The sequence below is a fragment of the Seriola lalandi genome, unplaced genomic scaffold (genome assembly GCF_002814215.2).
Source record: "Seriola lalandi dorsalis isolate HSWRI2012SDOR001 ecotype SW California unplaced genomic scaffold, Sedor1 jcf7180002054673, whole genome shotgun sequence".
Taxonomy (NCBI): domain Eukaryota; kingdom Metazoa; phylum Chordata; class Actinopteri; order Carangiformes; family Carangidae; genus Seriola; species Seriola lalandi.
Window position 1 is genome coordinate 139,209 of NW_019525226.1, and position 21,847 is coordinate 161,055.

At 41.0% G+C, this 21,847-nt stretch overlaps 1 protein-coding gene across 10 annotated transcripts in view; it reads right to left on the reverse strand.

The window, feature by feature from the left end:
• map7d3 (MAP7 domain containing 3) overlaps window positions 1-21,485 on the reverse strand; it is a 28,975-nt gene extending 7,490 nt beyond the window's left edge. For 2 of the 10 annotated variants that reach the window (XM_023421681.2, XM_023421680.2), the window contains exons 1-13: window positions 19,807-19,903; window positions 12,994-13,095; window positions 12,579-12,659; window positions 12,088-12,251; window positions 11,504-11,615; window positions 10,633-10,716; window positions 9,814-9,921; window positions 8,929-9,030; window positions 8,387-8,485; window positions 6,283-6,408; window positions 4,267-4,406; window positions 371-495; window positions 17-237 (exon numbers count right to left, since the gene is read on the reverse strand). In XM_023421681.2, the coding sequence (XP_023277449.1) occupies window positions 17-237; window positions 371-495; window positions 4,267-4,406; window positions 6,283-6,408; window positions 8,387-8,485; window positions 8,929-9,030; window positions 9,814-9,921; window positions 10,633-10,716; window positions 11,504-11,615; window positions 12,088-12,251; window positions 12,579-12,659; window positions 12,994-13,095; window positions 19,807-19,852 (1,510 nt within the window). In that variant the 5' untranslated portion in view covers window positions 19,853-19,903. Of the gene's footprint in view, window positions 1-16; window positions 238-370; window positions 496-4,266; window positions 4,407-6,282; window positions 6,409-8,386; window positions 8,486-8,928; window positions 9,031-9,813; window positions 9,922-10,632; window positions 10,717-11,503; window positions 11,616-12,087; window positions 12,252-12,578; window positions 12,660-12,993; window positions 13,096-19,806; window positions 19,904-21,403 lie in introns of those variants that run through there. The other 8 variants (XM_087178072.1, XM_023421682.2, XM_023421683.2 and 5 more) reach the window with 8 other exon arrangements.
• Between the last annotated feature and the right edge of the window lie 362 nt (window positions 21,486-21,847).

The following is a 21,847-nucleotide window of genomic DNA, read 5'->3' on the forward strand; positions in this document are numbered from 1 at the left end:
ATAGAGAATTGCTCACCATCTTTCTCTTTGGACTTGCTGCTGTCAGAGGGCTGTGCAGCCACAGCCTGGACAGGACACAGTTCCTTAGACTTGGAGTCTCTCTTTCGCAAAGTAGGGGGCCCTGTTGGAGTGAGAGCCTGTTTCTGGATGGGTGGGGGTTTGGTTGATGCAGGCTGGGGGGATGGGGGACGTTGTTTCATTGCACCAGGTGAGGGTGGGCGTGACTTGGAACTTTGCCTGTAAGAATAAAAGTGTGAGTTATGCCCTTTTGTGTTCTACAATTAAATAAAAAAGAAAGCCTCCATCCAATCCCTCAAAAAATGAAGTAAAATACCATTAAATCACTAAAGCTGAGGGCTTGTATTCTTACTTGGCTGCTGGGGAGGGGGTCCTCTTTGGAGCTGGATTGGGGGCTGGGGATGGTGAGCGGTTGCGTCCCAGGGGGGTGGATGGGGAGGCGGGACGTTGCCCACCAGGCGTTAACTGCTTGTCCTTCTGTAGTTCCAAAGAAAAGGGATAGAAGTGGAAAAGGAATTCTTGACTATCTCTGAAGTTGGACTATTTCAAGAGCTCGAAACCAATTCCCAGAAACAGTTCTGTCTAATGCAAAATCTCAATGTCAATTTAAATATCATTGCGTAATAAGCAAAACAGTTGTAAAATATGTGACTGGGTTGTATTGATATCAAAAAGGGATCACTCCACAACAGCTAGGGTTACTTGTGATTACTCATCACAGCTTATGACCTTAATGTGGACATAAATAGTAAGCACTTAAACCAAACTGTGATTTGTCCTTCTCAGATTGCATCATTGAAATTATTTTAGAGGCTCCAAAGAGGTGAACGTATTCAGACAGTGCTATGGAAGAACCATGCAAATAAAACTGATAAACATCATAAAAGGTAAATATCATGTTATGTAGCAGAAATACTGTATTTATTTTTATAACATATTGCATTTATGATTCTCTCATTCCCAGTGTTTATTTGGGAACCATTCGTCTACACAAATGAATTATCCTTATTTTTAGACAGAATCACAAGAAAATCCAGTAGGAAATACACAAAACACATATTATGACAAATTAACCATTTAACTCATTGTTAATTCTGCCTCTGGCACTTTTTGTTTCACTAGCATATCATATTCACAATGCTCAATTAATGAAGGCCATGGATCAGGTTTTAATTAATCTATTTTTAATGCCCATGTGCTATGTTTGGCACTGTAAACATGATGACAGCAGGGCACAGCAAGGTCAACCATGTGACACTCAGACAGACACAAATATACAGCGCTGTCCCACCCAAACTCTCTGCACTGAATGCCAAGTAGGCAAAAATTAGATACAATGCATTTTCTGTATCTACATATGAAACTGGTATCATAAGAACACTGTTTTAGTTGTGGTCACACAGCTTGATCATCATCCTCTTACGAGAACACGAAAGAAGGACAATAAACATGTGACTGCACAGTTTCATAACAGGGACAAGAAGTTAATTTCCTATTCGTGTCAATACAGCACTATAGCAGGAACTGTATACAGAGTCATTGTATGACATGGACGACTTATCGACTAACAGAAGTGACACCTGAGATTCTCAAGAGGGCCGATAACATCAGACTAGTGCAGGCTGGAGCCAGGCATTATCACAGGCTGCACTCAATCTCAGTTACCAATTTTGCCCTGGTAATGAACATACTGGTAAAATGTGCAGGGCCAGAGTGTCGAGGGGCGAAATCAAGATCTGGGATCCGCCAACCACCAATATGAGCATTCATGGATGAACTCGCCATCACTACGGACTCACTGCCTGTTGCTAGGTGGATTCTGAGGTTGGCGAAGCTGTTCTTCAAGCCTGCAAAATCAGGATCTACAGTGCTGAAAAGGCGGAGAAATTTTGTTTCTTAATTGAGGACATGCCACACTGCAAATCTTCTTGCAAAGATAGCTGGGTTTACCTACAAACATCAGCAGCATTGCTCTGTATGGAAACTCCCTCCCTGAAATCCACTGAGGAGGAGTTTAAGATTACGCAAGTAGGATAAATGCTGCAGTACCAGGAATTTTCAGAATCAACAGTTGAAAGGTAAGAGCGACAGTGAGAACTGGAAGAAAGTGCAGAAGCTGCTGAGGCACAACTGCGCCATAAGGTGCTGGTGGTGGCAGTTGCCAAGGGAAGAGTTGGTCTTGACATGTACTCATCGACTAATAGAATGATTTACATCTGAGAGTCTCAACAATAACATCAGACTGTCTATCCACCCAACCTACAGCTGGGGTCTTGCAGAACGACCAGCTTGCCCTCTCTGTGAGATGTCTGGCAAGCTTGAGCATACCCTGAGCTGCTGCCCAAGAGCTCTTACCCAAAGTTGCTGTTGGTGGGGACATGACCACGTCCTCCACACAATTGCAGAGAACATCTGCAGCACCCTAAACATCTGTTGGAAGACAGAGCCGATCAAAAGCAGCATCCACTTTGGCTGCAGTTTCCTTCCCACATCACAGAGACTACACTGCTGCACAATATTGTGCTGTGGTCTGACGCATGAAAGTATGTTCTTATGCTTGAGCTCACCGTGCCGTGGAACGAATGTCTGGAGGAGGCCAATGAGTGGAAAAGAGCAAAGTATGAGGAGCTGAAGATCAACCCTGATGGGGTTGCCTGGGTGAGGGTATATGATGAAAGAACCGAAGCACCTGACGACCCCAGGTAACATCACTAATGATGTGCCCTAGCATAGCATCAGGAAGATGATTGTGTAAGAGATATGAAATAGGACAGAACAGCACTAACAGCTATTTTTTTTCCACTTTTCTCATACACTTTTTGATCAGTTGTTAAAAAAAATATCTCCACTGTGGGCAGACAGCCTAATTCAGCTGACTTGAAAGACAGTCACGTAATGGCTGAGTGATAGTCATGAGGCTCTGAATTTCAATTATCTCCACACCAATCTGCAAATGTGAAGGAGAGACGATAAAGAGAAGGTAAAGAAAGTCAAAGGCTTTTGACATTCGGCCCCAGGGTCAGGGTGGAGTCTGTTTTGCATGGGATGATCTGCCCATAATCAGGCCACTGTGAATCCCTTTGTCTAATGCTACGACAATGAGGCCCTTCACAGCCACAGAGGAGGAAGAGGACAGGCAGGTTATGAGAGAGCCAGGCACTACAGGCCACCAAGTAAAAAAATCAGATATCACTTATGAGTAAAAGTACATAGGATAAAATTCTGCCAATGTAGTTCAAATTGTGTGAATTGTGTGAGTGACCAGCAAAGGTCAGAGAACAGCTGGGGAAACATTTCCCTATGGTTAGCATCCTGCACAGGTACTTTGACAGGCAAATGTAGCCGGATATGCATATATAAATCAGAGTCTTTGGTGCCATCCACATATTTCTCTGGGCAACATCATTTCATTGCAGGAACACGCATTTGTTGTCAATTCCTCAACTGCATCATGGTTTCTTGTCAGAGGAATACCTCTCTTAGTTCTACCAACAATTAAATTAACCAGTAAAATGTTTTTGTAGTCTGTCCGTATTTTTCGTAAGTCAGATTCAATGACTTTCATACGGAAATAAAACCAAACATTTCTGGTAATTAAATGGCATAGTGTCGTTTTACAAACACAGCACTGTTATTTTCAAGCCATTACTTTGTGCTGCAAAATATTCTCTAAAAATTGTATTGTGATTTTATCCAACACTTAAAAAAAACTTTTTTGATAATATATATAACTTATTTTCACAAGTAGACTGTCATACCACCTCTCATCAAGTCCTTATCATCCTACACATGTACTGACTTAAATGTATTCTTTATAACTTTGTAGTTTGACTATGGATAAGATTAGAGTTACGATCTGAAGCCCAGCATTCAGGTTACTCCATCAGTACAAGCAACTGAACTGAACGACATAGGGCTGTAAAATAATGCAACATTATTTAGAGTCTAACAAAAAGATGTTGAGCTTTTTTCCATACAACACAGACATGCCTGAGTATGAGTGACTGGGCCCACTAAATGCAACATTATCAAATTATTGTCTGCATGTGTCTCCTAAGAATCTATACTTGCATCAATGAGGATATAAAAACAGGGAGGACAGTGGGCCATCACAATTATCTGCAGTGGAAATTTTTTACCTCAGCTGATCATTAACATTATACATTTATTTTTGTAAATGTCTGATTCAAACAGTTTGCTCTGTAGGGCAATGATGTTAGTACCACTAACGTCAATGGGGTTCCTCACCAGTGAAGGGTCGAGGGCTCCGTCAGCTGAAACAGAGGTGGTCATGCCGCTCTTCTGTCGGTCAATGCTACGGCTGCGCACAGGTCCGCGCGGTGGGTGCAGGGGACTGGCAGAGGCTGAGCGAGGACACAGGTGACACTCTGGTAAAGGACACAGTCATCGCAGGGCCAGGGGAGCACAACCAATGGGAGGCATGATAAGCGACCAAGTTGGGCAGCAAAGCAGCAAAGAGCAAAAGGAGAGAAGAATAAAAACAGTGGAGGGAAAGAGAGAGGGGAAATCAGGAGAAGAAGAGAGAGGGGAAGGGAGGGCAGATGATGGTTGAAAGAAATGCAGAAGATGGTTTTCATGAGGGGACAAGAGCACAAAAAAAACAAAGCGATTTGTTAGGTATAGCATTTAAAGCAGGCAACAGCTTGATTTCTCAAAGCTTGATTGGGCTGGAGATTACTGCAGACATGAGGAGCAGAGAGCAACAATCTCACAAAAGCCCCAGACACTCCACAGGTGCCAAAGCTGCTGGACACAACATGAACAAACCTGAACACCAAGCACCGCAGCACAGGACACACTACGCAAAACCTACCACCAACGAAATACAACCAACACTGACACTACACACACACACACACACACACATATTTATTAGTACACTAAGCACACAATGTTGACAGTGTGACTTGTGTTCAGTTACAGTAACTAAAAAATGAGTAATTTGCCGTCTTTGAGTCCTTCTGCTGAAAGAAAAACTGTTGTCCCTGGGTTATGAGTTTGCTGCGTCAGATTGAGGGATTAGCCCTGATAATCCTGAGACCTGGAGAACTCTCTCTGCCACAGCCTGGTCACAAATGTGTTCTGTGCTTCATTCTGACTGCATACTGTGCAGCTATCGTGACTATGAAATTTACTCTGCCATGAGCTACCACTGCTGCTGCTAATGCAGTTGTGCCATGTTGCTACTGTTGCTACATTTAGCTAGAGATCTATAGTTTGTAATGGGTTTGTAATGGCTTGTCAGTAAACACCACAACCAGTTACAGCTTTCAAACGAGTCACTGATGTGCCAAATGTAAACCATCAGTGTGGTTCTTTAAATCCTTAAAAACATAGTCAACAAGAGGAGATTCATTAAGGGTTGTGTTTGTTGAGGCTAACATTATTTATATCTTCAGCAACAGCTTATGTACTGTGGATGATCCCCATTTTGGCATAACACAAAGAAATGGTTTATTTAAAATCAAAGGCATGCAAGCCATCCAGTGACACATAAAACCCCACCTATATGGCTTCAGATCATATTTCACAACAAAATGTCAGCCCAAGACCTAGTGGCAAAGCAGGGATGTACTCATTTTGATTAGTGTCACTTCAAGCCAATATAACCAAATGGAAATGCCAGATATTTATTATTTTGGCGCCATGTATTACAGTCCCCAACACCCTGGACTCCCTATGAGAACACATGCAATAGCACAACAGTCTCGTTCTGACGTAACAAGAACCAACAGGTAAGCAGCTTAGAGCAAATCTCCCAGCATGGACCCCGAGGCTCCTCAGATGCAGAGAAATGCTCCCGGCCAAGTCTGTGCTGCTCAGCCCAGCTCAGCACACAACAGTCAATTGTGCCAGATCTGACTGTGCTTGTGAGCTGGACCTGTGTGTCTGTCAATATTTACTAAGTAACTATGCACCCTCACATGACTGTACTTACTGCAAGTAATTACTGTACATGCATAACATAAACAGCTGATCATTACAATAGTTGCCTTTAAACACAGGGAGCTGTAGCAACGTCTATAATTCCACCACCACCAAGAGGCCACCATTTGCTCTGAAAGGACTGCTCCAAAAGCTTGAGGATCTGCAGCAGGGTACTGGGATGAGCTCAGATCTAGAAGTGATACTGGGAGTGACTGGGTTGACGTTTTGCTGATAAAATAAGGGTAAGTAGGGAGGACCAGCATCTGTGTCTAGCCATCCTTTCCTCTCTGTCAGGGTCTCCTGTGTGGAGGTTACCTTGAGCATCTGTTCCTTCAGCGGACAGGGCAGCGGCGCTCTTGCTCCTAGCTAGTGAGGCCTGGGTGGGGGTGAGCAGGCGACTAAGGACCCCTCCGTCCACAGTGCTTGCCGGTGGCCTGCGAGCTACACGGCCGAAAAATCACCCGAAAATAGTAGAGAAGAACAAAAAGGCGAAGAAGGAGTGGGCAAGAATGGGGGATGAAAAGGCAAAACAAAGAAGGGGGAAGGAGGGGGGGGGGGGTCAATGAAGTTTTGAAAGGTAACCATGTGATTTAACCAACAGGAGAGAATCAACATGAAGAACCAAAGGTTACTGTATGTCTCAATAATTTTACATGGGCTTCTTATCAACTGTCTTTATCCTGTTAATAAAATGAGGATTGTCAGTAAAAGACAGTAAGGAACAGGCACCATGGAAGAATACTGAGACAGACCAAAGACTGATTGTCTGGTAACTGCTGATCAGTTCAAACAGTACTCAAAGTAGAAAATGAGGTCAAATCAATGGTTCCTTGAGGCAGAGGAAGGTGTGCTGATGGGAAAAAACAAACCATTAGTGATCTTCAAAGACAGCTGAGGGGAATACTATTGGGTAGGAAGATGAGAAGTGAAATAGACCAAAGACTAAAAGTGACAGGGAAGAGACTGTGACCAGACAAGAGTTCTTTAGCTTCTACTGTTCAAACTTTTTTTTATGGCTGAGATAAAGAAGGTGCCAAATTTAAATCAAGTTGAAATATGAGGCTTTCTAGTAGTACAGAGGCCAGTACTGAGCAACTCAACCCGTTAGAAAAGCACTACTGTGTAGCTTGATTTCACAGCAGAAACAAAGAGCTCTTGCTTTCATAAAATAAAAGAATTAACGATTCCCCATTTAGGCTGTTGTAACCTAAGCTACAAAGTACAAATCATTCCAGAAGAACAGTTAAAGTGTTGACCGGTTAATTTTGCCACAAGTCCCTAAACACCACATCTTTAAAAGGCAATCGCAGAGTCACACTTCCTTTTGGAGACCCTTACTGAGGAGACATCTGTTGTCGACAGACTTGTTTTTTGTTAGCTGATGAGTGTTAGCCCCTGGAGCATGGGAGCATGGCAGCATGGCTCGCAACTGTGCACCCAAGTATGAAGCATCTGGGTTATTAGTCTGTGATAAGGTTATAGTAATGAAAATAATATTGTGTGAGAGATTTGGGGTTAAATGAATTTAAACTACCATTTTAATTGCAGATGAGAAGTGCTATGTGAGTATGAATGATGGTAGCTGTGTTGTATTATTGCTGAGGTTAATCACACAGAACATACATCTGTACAAGACAGGAACATTTCTACCACTCGAGGGCATGAAGAGGTTGACACGGCTTTAAGACAAACAAAAGCATTGGTGGTTAATGGTAGCACACAGATGGCAGTGAGTTGCTGTAGTCATTTCTGTGCTCTAGGGGAGCTATGGTGGGATGGCACTGACACACACCACACTGAAGCACGAGCCCAGTGATTTAAATCCAGTCATGACGTCATCTGGGAGGGAGAAAACAATCAACACTCTGTGACAACAAAACAATACACTGTGTTAGTCCAGACACGCCACATGACAAAACCATTCCTGAGTTGGCACTTGAAAAGAAAACAATAAAAAAGGTTAATAGAAAATCAGCTGTGAGTGAGAAACATGACATGGTACAGGATGTAGTAGGGTATGACAGCAGAAAGGTTAAGGCACAAATGGGGTGAGCACAGTGTTCCCGGTAAATCACAGGCAAATAACAATGTACAGAAGCTTAGCAGCTGCCCAGGAGGTAATTCAGTAGTCGGTGAGAGAGACCTTTGGGTGAAGAAGAATATGGATGGACAGAGAGAATACATAGCAATAAAAGCTGGCTCCATGTCACTGAATTGAGCCAAAAGAAAATGTTATCCCAGAAACCTCTTAGTTTCAGACAGCACTGTGACAGGATTGTTAAGTAAAACTGAGTAGATTTATAATGAGCAAGCCATTGACATAAGAGCCACATGCTTGTTATTCAAAGAGGGAGGCCATAGCGATGCAGACAAGGGCATGAAAAAAAAAAAATTACTGCTGATTGTTCATGCTAGCCACCTTGATCATCCGTTGTCCCCTTATCAGGCTTGGCAGGGGTCTGTGCTCTGCCCACACTTACTCGAGTGAGGGAGGAACTTCTCTTCTTCATAGAATGGCCTACAGACATGAAAGCGGAGTTATAGCCAAGCAGGCGCTGAGAGGGAGTCAACAAAGAATCCCCAAAGAACGTTTACACATCATGTGCACTTCATTTGGCTTTATGTGAGTCACCAGTCTAGGGCTGACAGCAGCTGATGTCCCACTTTAAATGATGAAGGCTAAATACACAGACAAGAGTTATAACTGCCTTATCTGATCATACTACCTGATACTCCCTAAATCAGATTACTACAAGATTTATTGTACAACAGGGAACCTGTGGATGTGAGTGTTTAAACCACTAGCACGTACAAAGTCGGCTTGCAATGTGGTTATCATAGCCGTAACAGAGCTGAATCTAATGGAAATAGTTTCTCTATAACTTGTAGTGGTTTGGAAAATTGTGTACTGTACACCATCTTAGTTATGAACAGTGTGGGATGGAGAGGGGATCTTTGCACCTGTCTGTTCCACCTGAAGCTTTTTGCCGTCTTCCTTACTGGCCTGAGCAGCATTGTCACTGCTAGGCAACCGGTTACAAGATGAACTCCTCGGCTTAGCTCCTGAGGGACAATGATGAAACACCCAATGGTGAATTTACACAACAGTCTCTTGTGAATAGTACAAAAGTCTCTCAGACTTTTTAGAAAGTATTCATAGTCCTGGATAAGGAAGAGTGGTAGCATAATTATTAATCAAGTTGAGAGGTAAATAGAAAATGGCAATATTCTGAGAGGAAAAATGGCCCGTAGAAGCTGTGGAGGGATATGAATCAACTGATTGTGCTGATTATTTTCTGCAGGAATCAAATACACTTTAATTAAATTATGACTAAGAATACTGTGAAAGCCTTCTAAACCACTATAAGAGTACATGTATTAACAATTCACAATTTGGTGCTTGGGACCCCTTATGATTCAGAAATTTTGATTCAATGTATTTTGCAGAGGTGCACAGTGAATGGATACAGCAGAATTGGGAGATGATGCTAATTTATCATTAGCTGGAACCAGAGACAGAGAGCTAAAGCATTTTTTTTTACCAGTCTGTCTGTGCTCCAGTGAGCCTGTGTGCAAAATCCTGGACATGAAGAGGACAGAGGTCAGAGTTCACTCTAAGCTTAAGAGCTGGCAGAGAAAATGGGTTTGTTCTGGATTATCTACAGTTTTATCTGTTGGTAGATTTCAGTACATGAATAATCAGAGAAAAACATTTACCTGGCTGATAAAAGACCGTCTGGAAGGTACTATGTTGGTTAAGACAGCACTGGAATGCAGGGAGAGTAGGAGGGAGGGAAGGAGGGAGTGGGAGAAGAGCAAAGGAGCAGGAGGGTGGGGAAGACTTACTTTTGTCAGGAGATTTGATGAGGGTGGCAGAGGAAGAGGATAGGCGTTTGCTGATACCAGCCTCGGACGGCTGTTTCAGGTTCATGGTGGATGTGGAACGCTTGTCCACTAAGAGGGAGGAGGAAAGACAGACAAGGGAGGCGGGGTTTACACTGGAGGCCAGCCAATGGGGGAGGGCATTTGGGTGCACACGAGGGAGTACAAGGTACTGCAAGATCCTAATACCCCTAATACGCAATGGGTGATATGTGCCTTCATTAATACACCCACCATTCACTCACTGATCTAATGTGCTACTAATGCAGTCCACATTTAGTGATGCCCATTTAGCAAAACACAATATATATATATATATATATATAGTATACTGTACATTTGCTGGTAAACATCATGTTTAACATGCCAATGTACATTTTTAACAAACCATAACATAGTTGCTGTGGTTTCAGAGCCAGGCATTGTGGTTAGTACACAGTTGATGCTCATGTTTGACGACTCCAAAGATGTGAGCATCAACAGCATTACATAGAGAATCCAGGGATGATATTAGTCCCATTTGTTTCTGGAAGTGCCCAAAAGTGTGAATGAGTGAAAAACCTAAAGCTACACTTACAGCTATTCAACCAGACCAAGGCACATTCAGAACACAGGCCTCACGCAAATATTGTTAGTGAAAAACTGCCAGTTAGACTGCAGGTGGGGGTTGATGGGGAGGGGGGTGCTGGTGAGAAGAACAGTAGGTAACCATGCTATCTGGAGCACCAGTGCCAGCGCATGCTGTGTTTCTACATTGGTGAGCAAATTATCAACAAACAAAACCTTGTCGACTCCTTGGTGGCTTTTCTGGCGAGGCAGGGGAGATAACTATAGTTACTGGAGATGAGGCGCTGGCATCAGAATCTCCTGTGGGAAAAGACAGCTCTCATGAAGGAGCCATAAAATACAAGCAGATGGGGCACATCCCTCATACAAGGAGAGAGAGAGAGAGAGAGATGAAAGTGAAACCTTGCTGTCAGCCGTGAGCCTTTATTTGACACCTAGTGCCTGAAGCAGTAATACACTGACCCAAGAATTTAAAATTTTAGCACCAAATTAACACACACATCAGTTGGTATGCCAACAACATAAACTAATTGTCATCTGAACAGCTGGTGTATTCTAAAGTTACAAATGCTATACTTAAGTGGATTTCTGTGGGTCATTGTGTCAAACAATGGAGTTTGGGCATTTTGAATTGAAACTATTAAGTTGACAAGGTTTAAAAATTATTTCATTTTTATATATTATGCGTTTAAGTTTGACTGATACCCATTTAGCTGCTATCAAGGCTAGTACTACTAAATATAGCTGCAATAATTCTTGAAATGATGAGATTTTAACTTGTGAATGACGAATGCAGCACCCAATCTTACCCTTATGTTTCTAGATTTTTTTTGGTGAGAAAGAGTGAAAAGGCACGTAGAGGGTATTGTATTCTTCTCTACAGAACCATGTTTGAATGAGAAACCTAGAACCTAAATCATCAAGTCCCCTGAAGTCCCCTTCACATCTTTTTTTCAAAGAAGTGAGGCACTCGTGTATATCCAAAGTGGCTGTGTAATGGGCCAATACAAGTGGATGATGAAAGTCAAACTGAACAGAAAAGCAGAAAGGAAAGGATGAACTTCTAAGATGAAGCAAGGACCTCTACCTGTTCGTCCATCTGAGTCTGTGGACAGTCCTCCCCAAGACCATCTTTTCTGTCTCTGCTCCACTCGCTGACTACGCTCCAATGTCCGCCGCATCACTGCCTCGTAGTGCTCCTTGCAGCACAGCAGCGTCAGAGGAAGAGAAAAAAGTCATTTAGAGCAGAACAACATTCATCTGTGAACCAGAAGCCTTCGCTGCATTTTACCTAAATGAATACTACTTTTACTTTACTGTTTGTCCTTTTTTTTTTTATTGTGCACACAAAATCACTGAGGGAAGGCCATTTCTCTTCCCTGTATACTGAATATTCTATAGTGAAGAATGGCAATACATTCTTCCTTGAACATTGAAGAGGATAAGACCTGATGATGTTATAACTGTACTACAATATAACAGTGCTGTTAGCCGCTCAACACTGTTGTTATATCCCTCTCTTTTCTCTCTTAAATCCAAAAAGGAAAAAGTGCCTGTGTGTGTAAGTCTGTGTTTCTATGCAAATGTAATTCTTTTAGTCACAAGAGTCAAACCAAATGAGCAACATTAAGCTCTGAGGATCTCAAGACTCTCCACCCATGCTGCAGCTACCTTTTCCTCTTCCTGTTTCTGCTTCCTCTTCTCCTCCACAGCAAGTCGTTTTTGCTCCTCCTTCCTTCGCTGTTCCTCAACCTTTTTCTGACGCTCCTCCATCTGACGCTCCACTTGCTGCTTGGCCTTGCGCTCCCGCTCCATGATCTGAGACTCTCGCAAAGCTGTCCACAAATACAGTATGTGCATGCATTGACATGAAAAGCCACTTCTTAGTATGTTGTCTTGTTATAGGTATGAATAGTCTTAAAATAATAATCCCCTTGATAAGAGCCTACAAAGACTAGCAAGGACTTCTACTATCAGTTATCTTACTGAAATTGCTGCTAACGAGAAAATTCTTGGTACTTAAGTGTTGTTAGTTCCTGTTTTAACAATATATCTTTTTTTACCTCTATGTATTTAACAGGGAAAATTTCACATGCAGTTAAAGAGGTTACAGCTGACTATAACAAAAGAATTTCAGACAGAAACTGGGATCACCCTCTTACCCTGTTGTCTCTCTGCCTCTTCTCGTCTCTCTTTTGCCACTCGCAGTCGGTCGTCTATTCTAAGTGTGGCACCGTCAATGACTACAAACACATGTGAATACAGCATGTGATTGAACGGTAAAACATATGTAGCAATGCATCTATAGAGAACAGTGATTACAATGCAGCATGGTGTTACAAAGGCTTTGAATCAGGCAGACAGATGTATGCATGTGACCCTCTTTAATGAGCTTTGTCAACTGTTACAGTAATAAGATGACGACTAAGGTTTACCTGCAGTAAGCCACACTGAGAGGGTGGTGGAAGTGGATTGTGTTGCATCTAATTACTGATGATCATTATTGATGATTACAGAAGACAACAGAGTAGTGACAGGGCAGTATCTGTCTATGTGTCAAGGTGTCGTATCATTTACCTGGCCTACACCCCTGAGGTTTAGCTGATGTGTTGGTTGTAGGTCCTGGACTATTCCCTGACAGGCTACGCCGCTCCTCGGCTTGTGCCTGTGCAGCTGCAGCTGTATGTATGAAAACACACAGACATCAAACAAACAAAGCAGGTATATCACATAATATCAAGGAAACAGAATTGGTAGATACTCCAAGCCAATAGAGTTAAAATCAGCTGTTTTTGTCTGTGCTTTGTTTGCTCTCCATATGAATGCTAGTTCTAGAGAGATCCAGCAGATCCAGCTACAGAACAATCCAGCTATTCAGCCAACAGACATAACCCCCCGCTCATGGTCAACCCTGTAGCCTCCATTCTGTGACAAGCTGCGAGGGATGGGCTGCTTTGAGAAACATGACTGGAGTCAAACCCTTGTGAGCTTTCTGGTATGCAGCTAATATGCCCAGGGGAGCACAACATTTTAAACACAAATACTCTATAGGAAATCTATATAGGACTAATTTCCACACATACACAATCACTGCTGCTCTTGTTTATTCATCTTGATAAACCAAAATGTTCAAAAGTCTACCTGTGCTAATGCATATGTCATCCTTAAAGCAAACAGATTTTTTGTGGATGTGATTTCTAGCACCACAGTGAGAAAATAGTGCTTGCAAATAATTTTGTTCCGATATGCATAGACTATAGAGCAATTTTAGTTTAAGACGGGTTACATGCTTTTAAGGTAGCAAATACATCAACACAAAGACTACCATAGGGTCATCTGCACTTTCTTCAGCCAAAACGATTCACAAGAAAATCCATGGTTAGGAGATACAGGGGCAGGAAGGAAGGAAACATGATCAAGCCTTATGAGCCCTAGTATCAGCCTTTTCTCCGGCTCTTTCCCTCTGTGTTGGTGTGTATTCAGCAATACAGAACTGCTGACAAAGAGGCAAAACCACGGTCAGTCATGTGGTATTCACGTTATTGATGAACACTTTGTTCTGTAGTAATAAAGTTAAAATGCCTGCACTGTTCAGAATGCCCTGATATCTCAGTTTTGAGAGTATGCTTCTTAAAATCCATGCATTCACATGTTATTCGTGCTATATTTAAAAAAAATATAAATCACTGACTGCCTGGAAAGTAGGAAGAACACAGTTACCTATCTAAAAATTATTGTATGCATTGTGAGATAATCGATAATGTATGCAATTTGTAGTAAATCCACTACCGCCTTCTTTGATTGATTTTTGGATAGCTGGTTGAAGAACAGAACATTAGGACACTGGTGACAAATACCCCATTTCTATTTGCTTGGTATAGCATGCTTGTGGCATGGTGTGATGAGTCATGATCATATGCACCCTACAAGCAGGGGATAACTGTACTTCTAATACTGTGGTCCTGCTTGGGAGCAAGACTAAATCATGACGATCTCCATCTTATTGAGGAGAGCTGTTGTTGCACTAAACTGTCATTGTCTACACATGTACCATTGTAAATGTTTGTTCAGCTCTTAGTATTTCAGAAGCTTCCCTGTAACAAAGTCTCCACCAACTGATTATCTAACACATTTTGACAAAACAATCCCACTGAAGTAGCTGTAACAAACCATATATCAGAGTGACCAGGAGCCGAACAGAGAAAAAAAACAGAGCCAACACACTAAGCACTCACCAATGCACTGATTATCTGTACTCTGCAGCATCAATTCTCTCCAGTCAAAAAAGATTATGAAAGGTCAAAGTCTGCAGCTAATTCCCAGTAGAATCCCTCCATCAACCACACTGGTTATTAGACCAAATGCTGGGTAAATGAAGATAAAAATGCCTGTGATTTGACTGCACTTTTAACAGCTCTTCAATACACAAGAGTAAATCTTTCATTTAATTAACCATCAATCAGAGATTGTACATGTGGTGGCAATGCTACAATAAGACAAAGAATACACTGAACTCAAAGCACACAAGAGAACCTGCCTAAGCTCACAGTTAGACAAAGTTTGTGCTGTATTTATTTTGCATACCATCATGCATGTAAACAGTGTATCACACTGTATGTTTAGCACACAGTGTAAGATAGCTCATAGATTTTGGAACACTGGAGAAACAGACAAACATTATCTTTCACTCAAGAGAATGTCTGGGCATGAACGAATCACACCAGAAAGTAAATCACATTTATCTCTCCAGATTAGAGAGATACAGTTTCTTTGGTTTTCTCTACCTTCATATAAAGGCAAAAAAGGTTGAAAAAAACTAATGCCAAGCACCCTGTGAAACAGGGTAGCTGTTGCTAAGTGGTCCACACAGCAGCTCGGGATGGATGAAGTGCTTCTCAACCATGCTTAGGCCCGTGTTAACAAAGACACGGACTCTGAAATGAGATGATTCATAGTGAAATAAAAAGAACAGGGTGGTAAAGCTTTGAAGGACAAAGGATCAAACAACTGTCACCTTACAAGCAACAATTACTTCACATTTGGATTGTGTGATATACAGTATATTCATCTAAGCCACCTTGTGAATGAAATGGTGCTGATATTGCAACCCACAATCAGTAGATTCAGGATAAAATCTATTAAGGGGCATTTCAAGCAGTATGTGTACAAAATACTGTAAACAATTTAGTTGAGAACCCATATATCCCAAATAGTATGACCTTCTTCCATGATATGACAGACATTAGACTTTAAGCTAACTGACATTAGCAAATTGCATTATGTAGTAATTAGAGGGAAGTAAAAGAAAAGGGGCTGAGTAGATAAAAGCTGTTAAGCTAAAACCATACAGACTCTTTCTATAGGGGCAATTCATCAGCTGTAATATCCAGTTCAACAAACCTCTCTGTCACAAACACTGATGCTGCAAAGATTTTACTGAAATAGGTGCAAGATAAGACCAAGTCAGAAATAGCACCTAGGAATAAAATGCACACTCTCATTCATGTGTTGATTAAAGTGCTTTAATGAGATGGTGTTTTTCCAACAGACCACAGAGAGCCAGGTGTGCTCACAGAAATGAAAAGAGCCAATCAGAAGAACCGTCTCTAATAACTCCATCACTATGGAGATTTGCACATATTAACATACATTACTGCTGCTGCATTGACAGACTCTGGTTCAACGGGTTACAGAGACACAACCACTACTAGTTAATCTGACAACAAATTATACACCAGACTGATTGATGGCATAATCTGAGCTAGATTATCAACCTCTCCAGTTAGTGTAGATAGTCGTGTTGGGTAAACATTTTGAGGTAAAGACCCAATCTGCGTTGGGTGGATCGTGCCATATCTACTCAATCATTATGGAGTCATCAAAAAAAAGTCTCCATGTAGTTTCATGTAATGTAGTTGTTTAATGTGATGTATTTTAGTCTGTGATTAATCCATTTCGTCATATTGTGACAAATATATTCAATATAAATTTGTACAGCTATTGTAATATTGATTACATTATCATGCAGCATTTTAAGGTAGTAAGAGATGCTCAAAAAACATTCTGACTGGGTTGAGGGCTGCCAGGTTATTATGGCAGCAGTTAAGACCACCAAGGGGTCTGGTGATGGCCTGGCTCTGCAGCCCAGACAAAAACACTAAACAGGAAACAGGCCAGTCTGCACTACTACATCATAACACTGCTAGTCAAATGCTAACACTGAACAAATGCTAGTTCCCTAAATAGGCTTAAAAACAAGACCTTATATTTTGTGAGTCTGTCTCCCTCTGTATAACAGAAGTAAAAGTTAAATTGGTGGGTCAGGTCCTTCTCTGCCCCTCATTCCAAATGCAGCCTTTACTGTGCCCTGCAGCATGATATAATTGAGTAGCTTGTTGCACAGGAAGTGTCTGCTGCACTCCTTAATGCATCGGTGCACGAACATTTGACATTTAAGGAGTAATGACATGCAGGAATATTTCATACCAACTATAACAACAAGTGAATACACTGTGAAAAACAACTTGAGCCACCGATTTGTTCCTTTGTTTTATTTTATGCACATCAGGGAGACAGCCTTATATTGTGCTTGGTGGCTCAAGATTTCAGGTCCTCAGATAACGCCACTGATGCACGCTCACAAACACGCACACAAGCACACACACAAGCACACTAGATCTCCTACGGGATTACTCGAGGCCTGTTCATGCAAAGGTAAGCCCTGGCTATTTGCAGTACTAGCAGGATAATAATGACACATCCCAGGTTCATAGGGAGTCTCTTCTTACAGGTGGACTACATTCCCTTGCAGAGATGGGCATTAAAGGGACTTAATCATTTCCAAATCCATTATCAATACAGATCTTCACTCTATTATCTGTTTCTTTATGATAAAGTGTCAGGGGCTAAAACAAAGTACTTACAGTGAATGTTCAGTTAGTTTTATTGCTTCATCTCTGCTGATAAAAACATTGTCAGCTGTCTTTGTGAAAACAGTAGACTTGATTGTAATATAGATAGATAGAAAGATAGATTGTAATTAGACTTGATTAATCTATTAAAACTGTAATTATTTGGATTATAGGCCTTACTGAACCAAAACACGTTAGAACAAAGAGTGCCAAACCTAACATCCTGTTCCAACATTTTATGACAAATACATGAATTGTAATATCTGTTCATTCATACATCTGATCTTTTTGCTATCTGTAATTCAATTACCACAAAAAATCAAACTTTGACACTGTGTGGCGCACAGACAATGTGCTTCCCAGTATTATGTAGTTGTCTGCAATGTACCAACATCGACAACAGAAATAGACATAAAAACTGGCCAATTTTCAACTGGTTCTGAAGGGAAATTTATAATCAGATGTGAAATAAAAGAAAAACAACCCCCCCCCCCGCCAAAAAAAGCTAGATAGATATAAACATCAACTGTTACCTTATGAACAACACTATTCTGCTGACATTCTGACCATAGTTATAGCCTATACAAATGAACATGCTTTGCTATTCAAATCTTTGGTGTGTGTACGTGTGTGCACACAATTAGACTGTAACACATCTGATCAGTCAATTTAAAGGCAAATTTGTGCTAGAGAAAGAAGGCTAAGTAGACAGATCCAAGACACTATGCACACTGTGGCTGGTCCATTTCCTTCCCTGGATAATCCAACCAGTTCAGAAATATTTCTCATGCTTTTAATTCTGCAGCAGCAATTGCTGAGCCAGGATCAGGATAACCTTGCAGTGTGACTTGCAGTAGTGTGATCTCCCTTCATAATAGCAGGGTACATTTTCCCCTTGCTCACATTCTTGTGGAAATGACCATGCACATGAGCTAGATTCCTGACATTATTTTATTATTGTCAATCTTCTGTTCTGACTGAACCCTGAGCGTTTTTTCTTTGCTAAGGACATCCTTTTATTCCTCACAAAGCCAGGATTCCAGCATCTCACATCACTTTAAACTTGGTGGATATTTTCATAAAACCACAGAATTGGGTGGATGTAAATTCCAGATTGAAAATACTGAATGGAAAAGTGAAGGGAAACAGGAACAAGAGGAGCACTAAACATGGTCCAGTTGTTGCCAGGAGTAAAACATGCCTACACCCACACTGGGTATGCAGAAAAACTCCTTCTTGCCCTAAAACACCAACAAAAAAAAAACTGTCAGGCCAACTGCAGCTCGAGTCATAACAAACTGTGCATTCATGCTTGCAGATGTAGACACAGTAAACATCCATGTCTAAGTCTGGAGGAGGCCAGCTGAGGCATGGATAAGAAGCAGTGATAGAGACTTTGCTGCTACAGTTGGCCTACAAAGTCTGACTTACAATGTGGCTTTTGCTTAACAGAACATGTTTGTGACACAAGGCTGCTGGTAGAACCAAAACTCGCTTATCACTCCATCAAGAAAGTTCAAGAAGAGCAGCAACCATGCAGACATATTCTCCTATCAGACTTCTGTGTGTCTGGCAAACCAGCTTTATCTGAAATTCAGGTCAGACATTGTTAGTTACCCTCCCCAGAGAGTGGAGGGGGTTATGCCATATGTCAATAAATATGCATTACTGGTAGCCAATGGATATAAGAAAGAAAAGACCACTTTGTATGATTATTTAGCAGGAGGCTATTAAACTGCTAACGTTGCCATGAACCGGTTGATTGTTGTTAGCGAAAACAAGCAAATGGTTTCTACAGTGGGCATCAACTCAGATCGATGTCAACGTTAATACAGGAGACATGAACAGCTTCCCGAACTCTCCCTGATAGGGATAGCAGATCACTTTTGACAATAATCCCCTAGTGATGAGCAACGTTATCCTAGCTACTATCGTTTGTCAGTTACGAAGCAGTTAGCTTCGTTTACAACGCATTGTGAGTTTGTCCATCTACACCTTCACATTCATACACCAGCACTTCATTTGACAACATGGTTAAAATACTGTAAAATAAAGCTAAAGCAGAGCTATGTGAGCTAGGCGCCAGGCAAGTTAAGTCGTGATATGTCAACCGGCTCTCGGCTACAGAATATAACGTTGCAACTTCAGCTACCTACAAGTAGCTACTTTACTCTGAGTTAGTTAAACTAACTCGTTTTGCTTTTACCGAAATGTAACAGTATCAGCAAATTGGGTTTGATAAAGTCAATCAAAATGTATAACGTTTAATGTGGAGCTGCAAGTTTTTTTCCGCGTCCATTGTCAGCAGATAACAGGACCGCGAGCTAACGTAACTAGCCATAAAAACTGGCCGCGTTATGACACGTTCAAATAACCCGGTTAGCGGCGGCAGTTGCCAGCAAACATTACAAAGTGATAACTATCCTGCCAGGCACAACTGGGCTAAAAAAGTAACCACGACTGCCAAGATTTTTCTTACCCATTTGGGCACGCAAGCCCTTGAGAGTCGTAGCACCCTCCGCCATTTCTATGAAGTTTTCCTTCTGTGTTTTTTTCTAAAGCTGGGGCGCGTAACACATCGCAGCCGGTAGGACTCGGACACCACGGGGACGTGGACATCAAAGAGGGGTATGACAGTAAGAGGTTTCACTCTGATCGGTTTCGCGTCTCAAAGCGCAGAAGAGCAAAACATTCAAAGTGCTGCTGTGTGAATAGAAAGTGTTGGGAGGTAGTCAGCTGCATATATCCTACAGTAACAACATTATATATCAAAGCAATTTAAACACCGAATAAACAGTATTTTAATGTGAAATCAGTTTGCCATTTTAAACGACTTAAACACAACATTTTTAAATCAAAATCTTGTTTGTGGAGTTTTTTTTTTTTTTTTTATGAGATCAAGAGCTAACAGTAAAAACTTCAAACATGGCCTTCGATATATGGACTCTTCCACATCCACTTTCAAGAACATTGCAACACAAAAGGGAAACCAGTGGTGAAAGAAGATTCTTTACTTAAGTAAAAGTACAAACACAGCAATGTAAAAATACTCCATTGCAAGTAAAAATCCTACTTAAGTATTAGTAGCAAAATGTTGTTAAAGTATTAAAGTAGAAACACTTGTTTACTCCCTCTAACTGATATATAATTATCAATGACATCATTAGATGATTAATACTGAAACACAGGTGTGTAAGCAGCATGTAGCTGAACTGCTTTATATACAGTATTATATAAATGGACACCAGATAAACCTGAGGGGTTAGATGATTAACGGGAGAGGAAAGAAGAAAAAAACAAAACAAAGTTCTGATACACAAATCTGTTTTCAGTTTTTGGACTTTTTCTTTAATCTTTGTCAGAAGCCAAAAAGGTTGGAAAGCAATGGTTAATCTTAAACAATGTGTTGTATTCTAAAAGCTTGTTATATTGCCCATGTATAAAATCTTCATCTTAAGAGTAGCTAGTAACTAAAACTGTCAAATAAATGTAGTGGAGTAGAAAGTACAATATTTCCATCTGAAATGTAGTGGAGTTGAAGTAGAAAGTAGCATAAAATGTAAATACTCAAATTAAGGACAAGTACCTCAAAATTATACTGATATACAGAACCTGAGTAAAGGTACTTAGTTATTTTCCACATCTGACGAAAAGTTGTGAAAACGTGCCAAACATTACTGAGTAGTGACTCATCTTTATAATATACGATCTAAGAGGGTTGCTAGAAAAATACTTGACACATTTGCTATGACAGCCAAGAGCGCCCCCTAGCGTTTATGGAGCAGTTATTGCATATTAATAAATTGAAAGTTTATCCTCAAGAGATGTTGTCAACACCAGCTCTTAAGTGTCTGAGGCAGTTAAGAAAACAAACATGATACTTTCATGAAACAGGAATGTTCAGTTAAACAAACACAGTACTTTAATGATAAAACGTTTTTCATTAGGCTCCTGAGATTCTGACAATTTTCAGAGTAGAAAGAAAATAGGTTCTAAATAAAACTGTAATCTTCTCTGAGAATTTGTTCATAATTTGCTTAAAAAAAATTAGATTAAAAAAGAAATTGAAACCTTACCAGATTTAATGTGCTGAAGAAAGTGCAGAGCTGGAGATCAAGGAAAATGGTCAGTTGGCAAACTTCTCCCAGTGAGAGAATAACATTTTCTCAGAGCTCTATGTTCTTTCTCTTGCTATGAACACTGCATCCTCTGTCCTGGTCTGTCTCACATGCTTTAGCCAGAGGGCCTCTCATCTGTTTTACACGGTAAACAGGAAGTAACACCGCATGTAGGGTTCAGTTGCAATGACCTGGATATTGTGTTATTTAACGTGTCTAGCACAAATAATGACTTCTTCTCACTGTACAATTTAATCAGTATTAATCTCTTAAACTTCTTGATTTATTCAGATGCAACTCATAAAGCGAACAAAAGGGATAAAAAGTGTTGGGAAAGTCAGTCCTTTGGATATTACTTTCATGCCCCTTATTTCAACTTACAGTCATATCGCATTTCCCTCA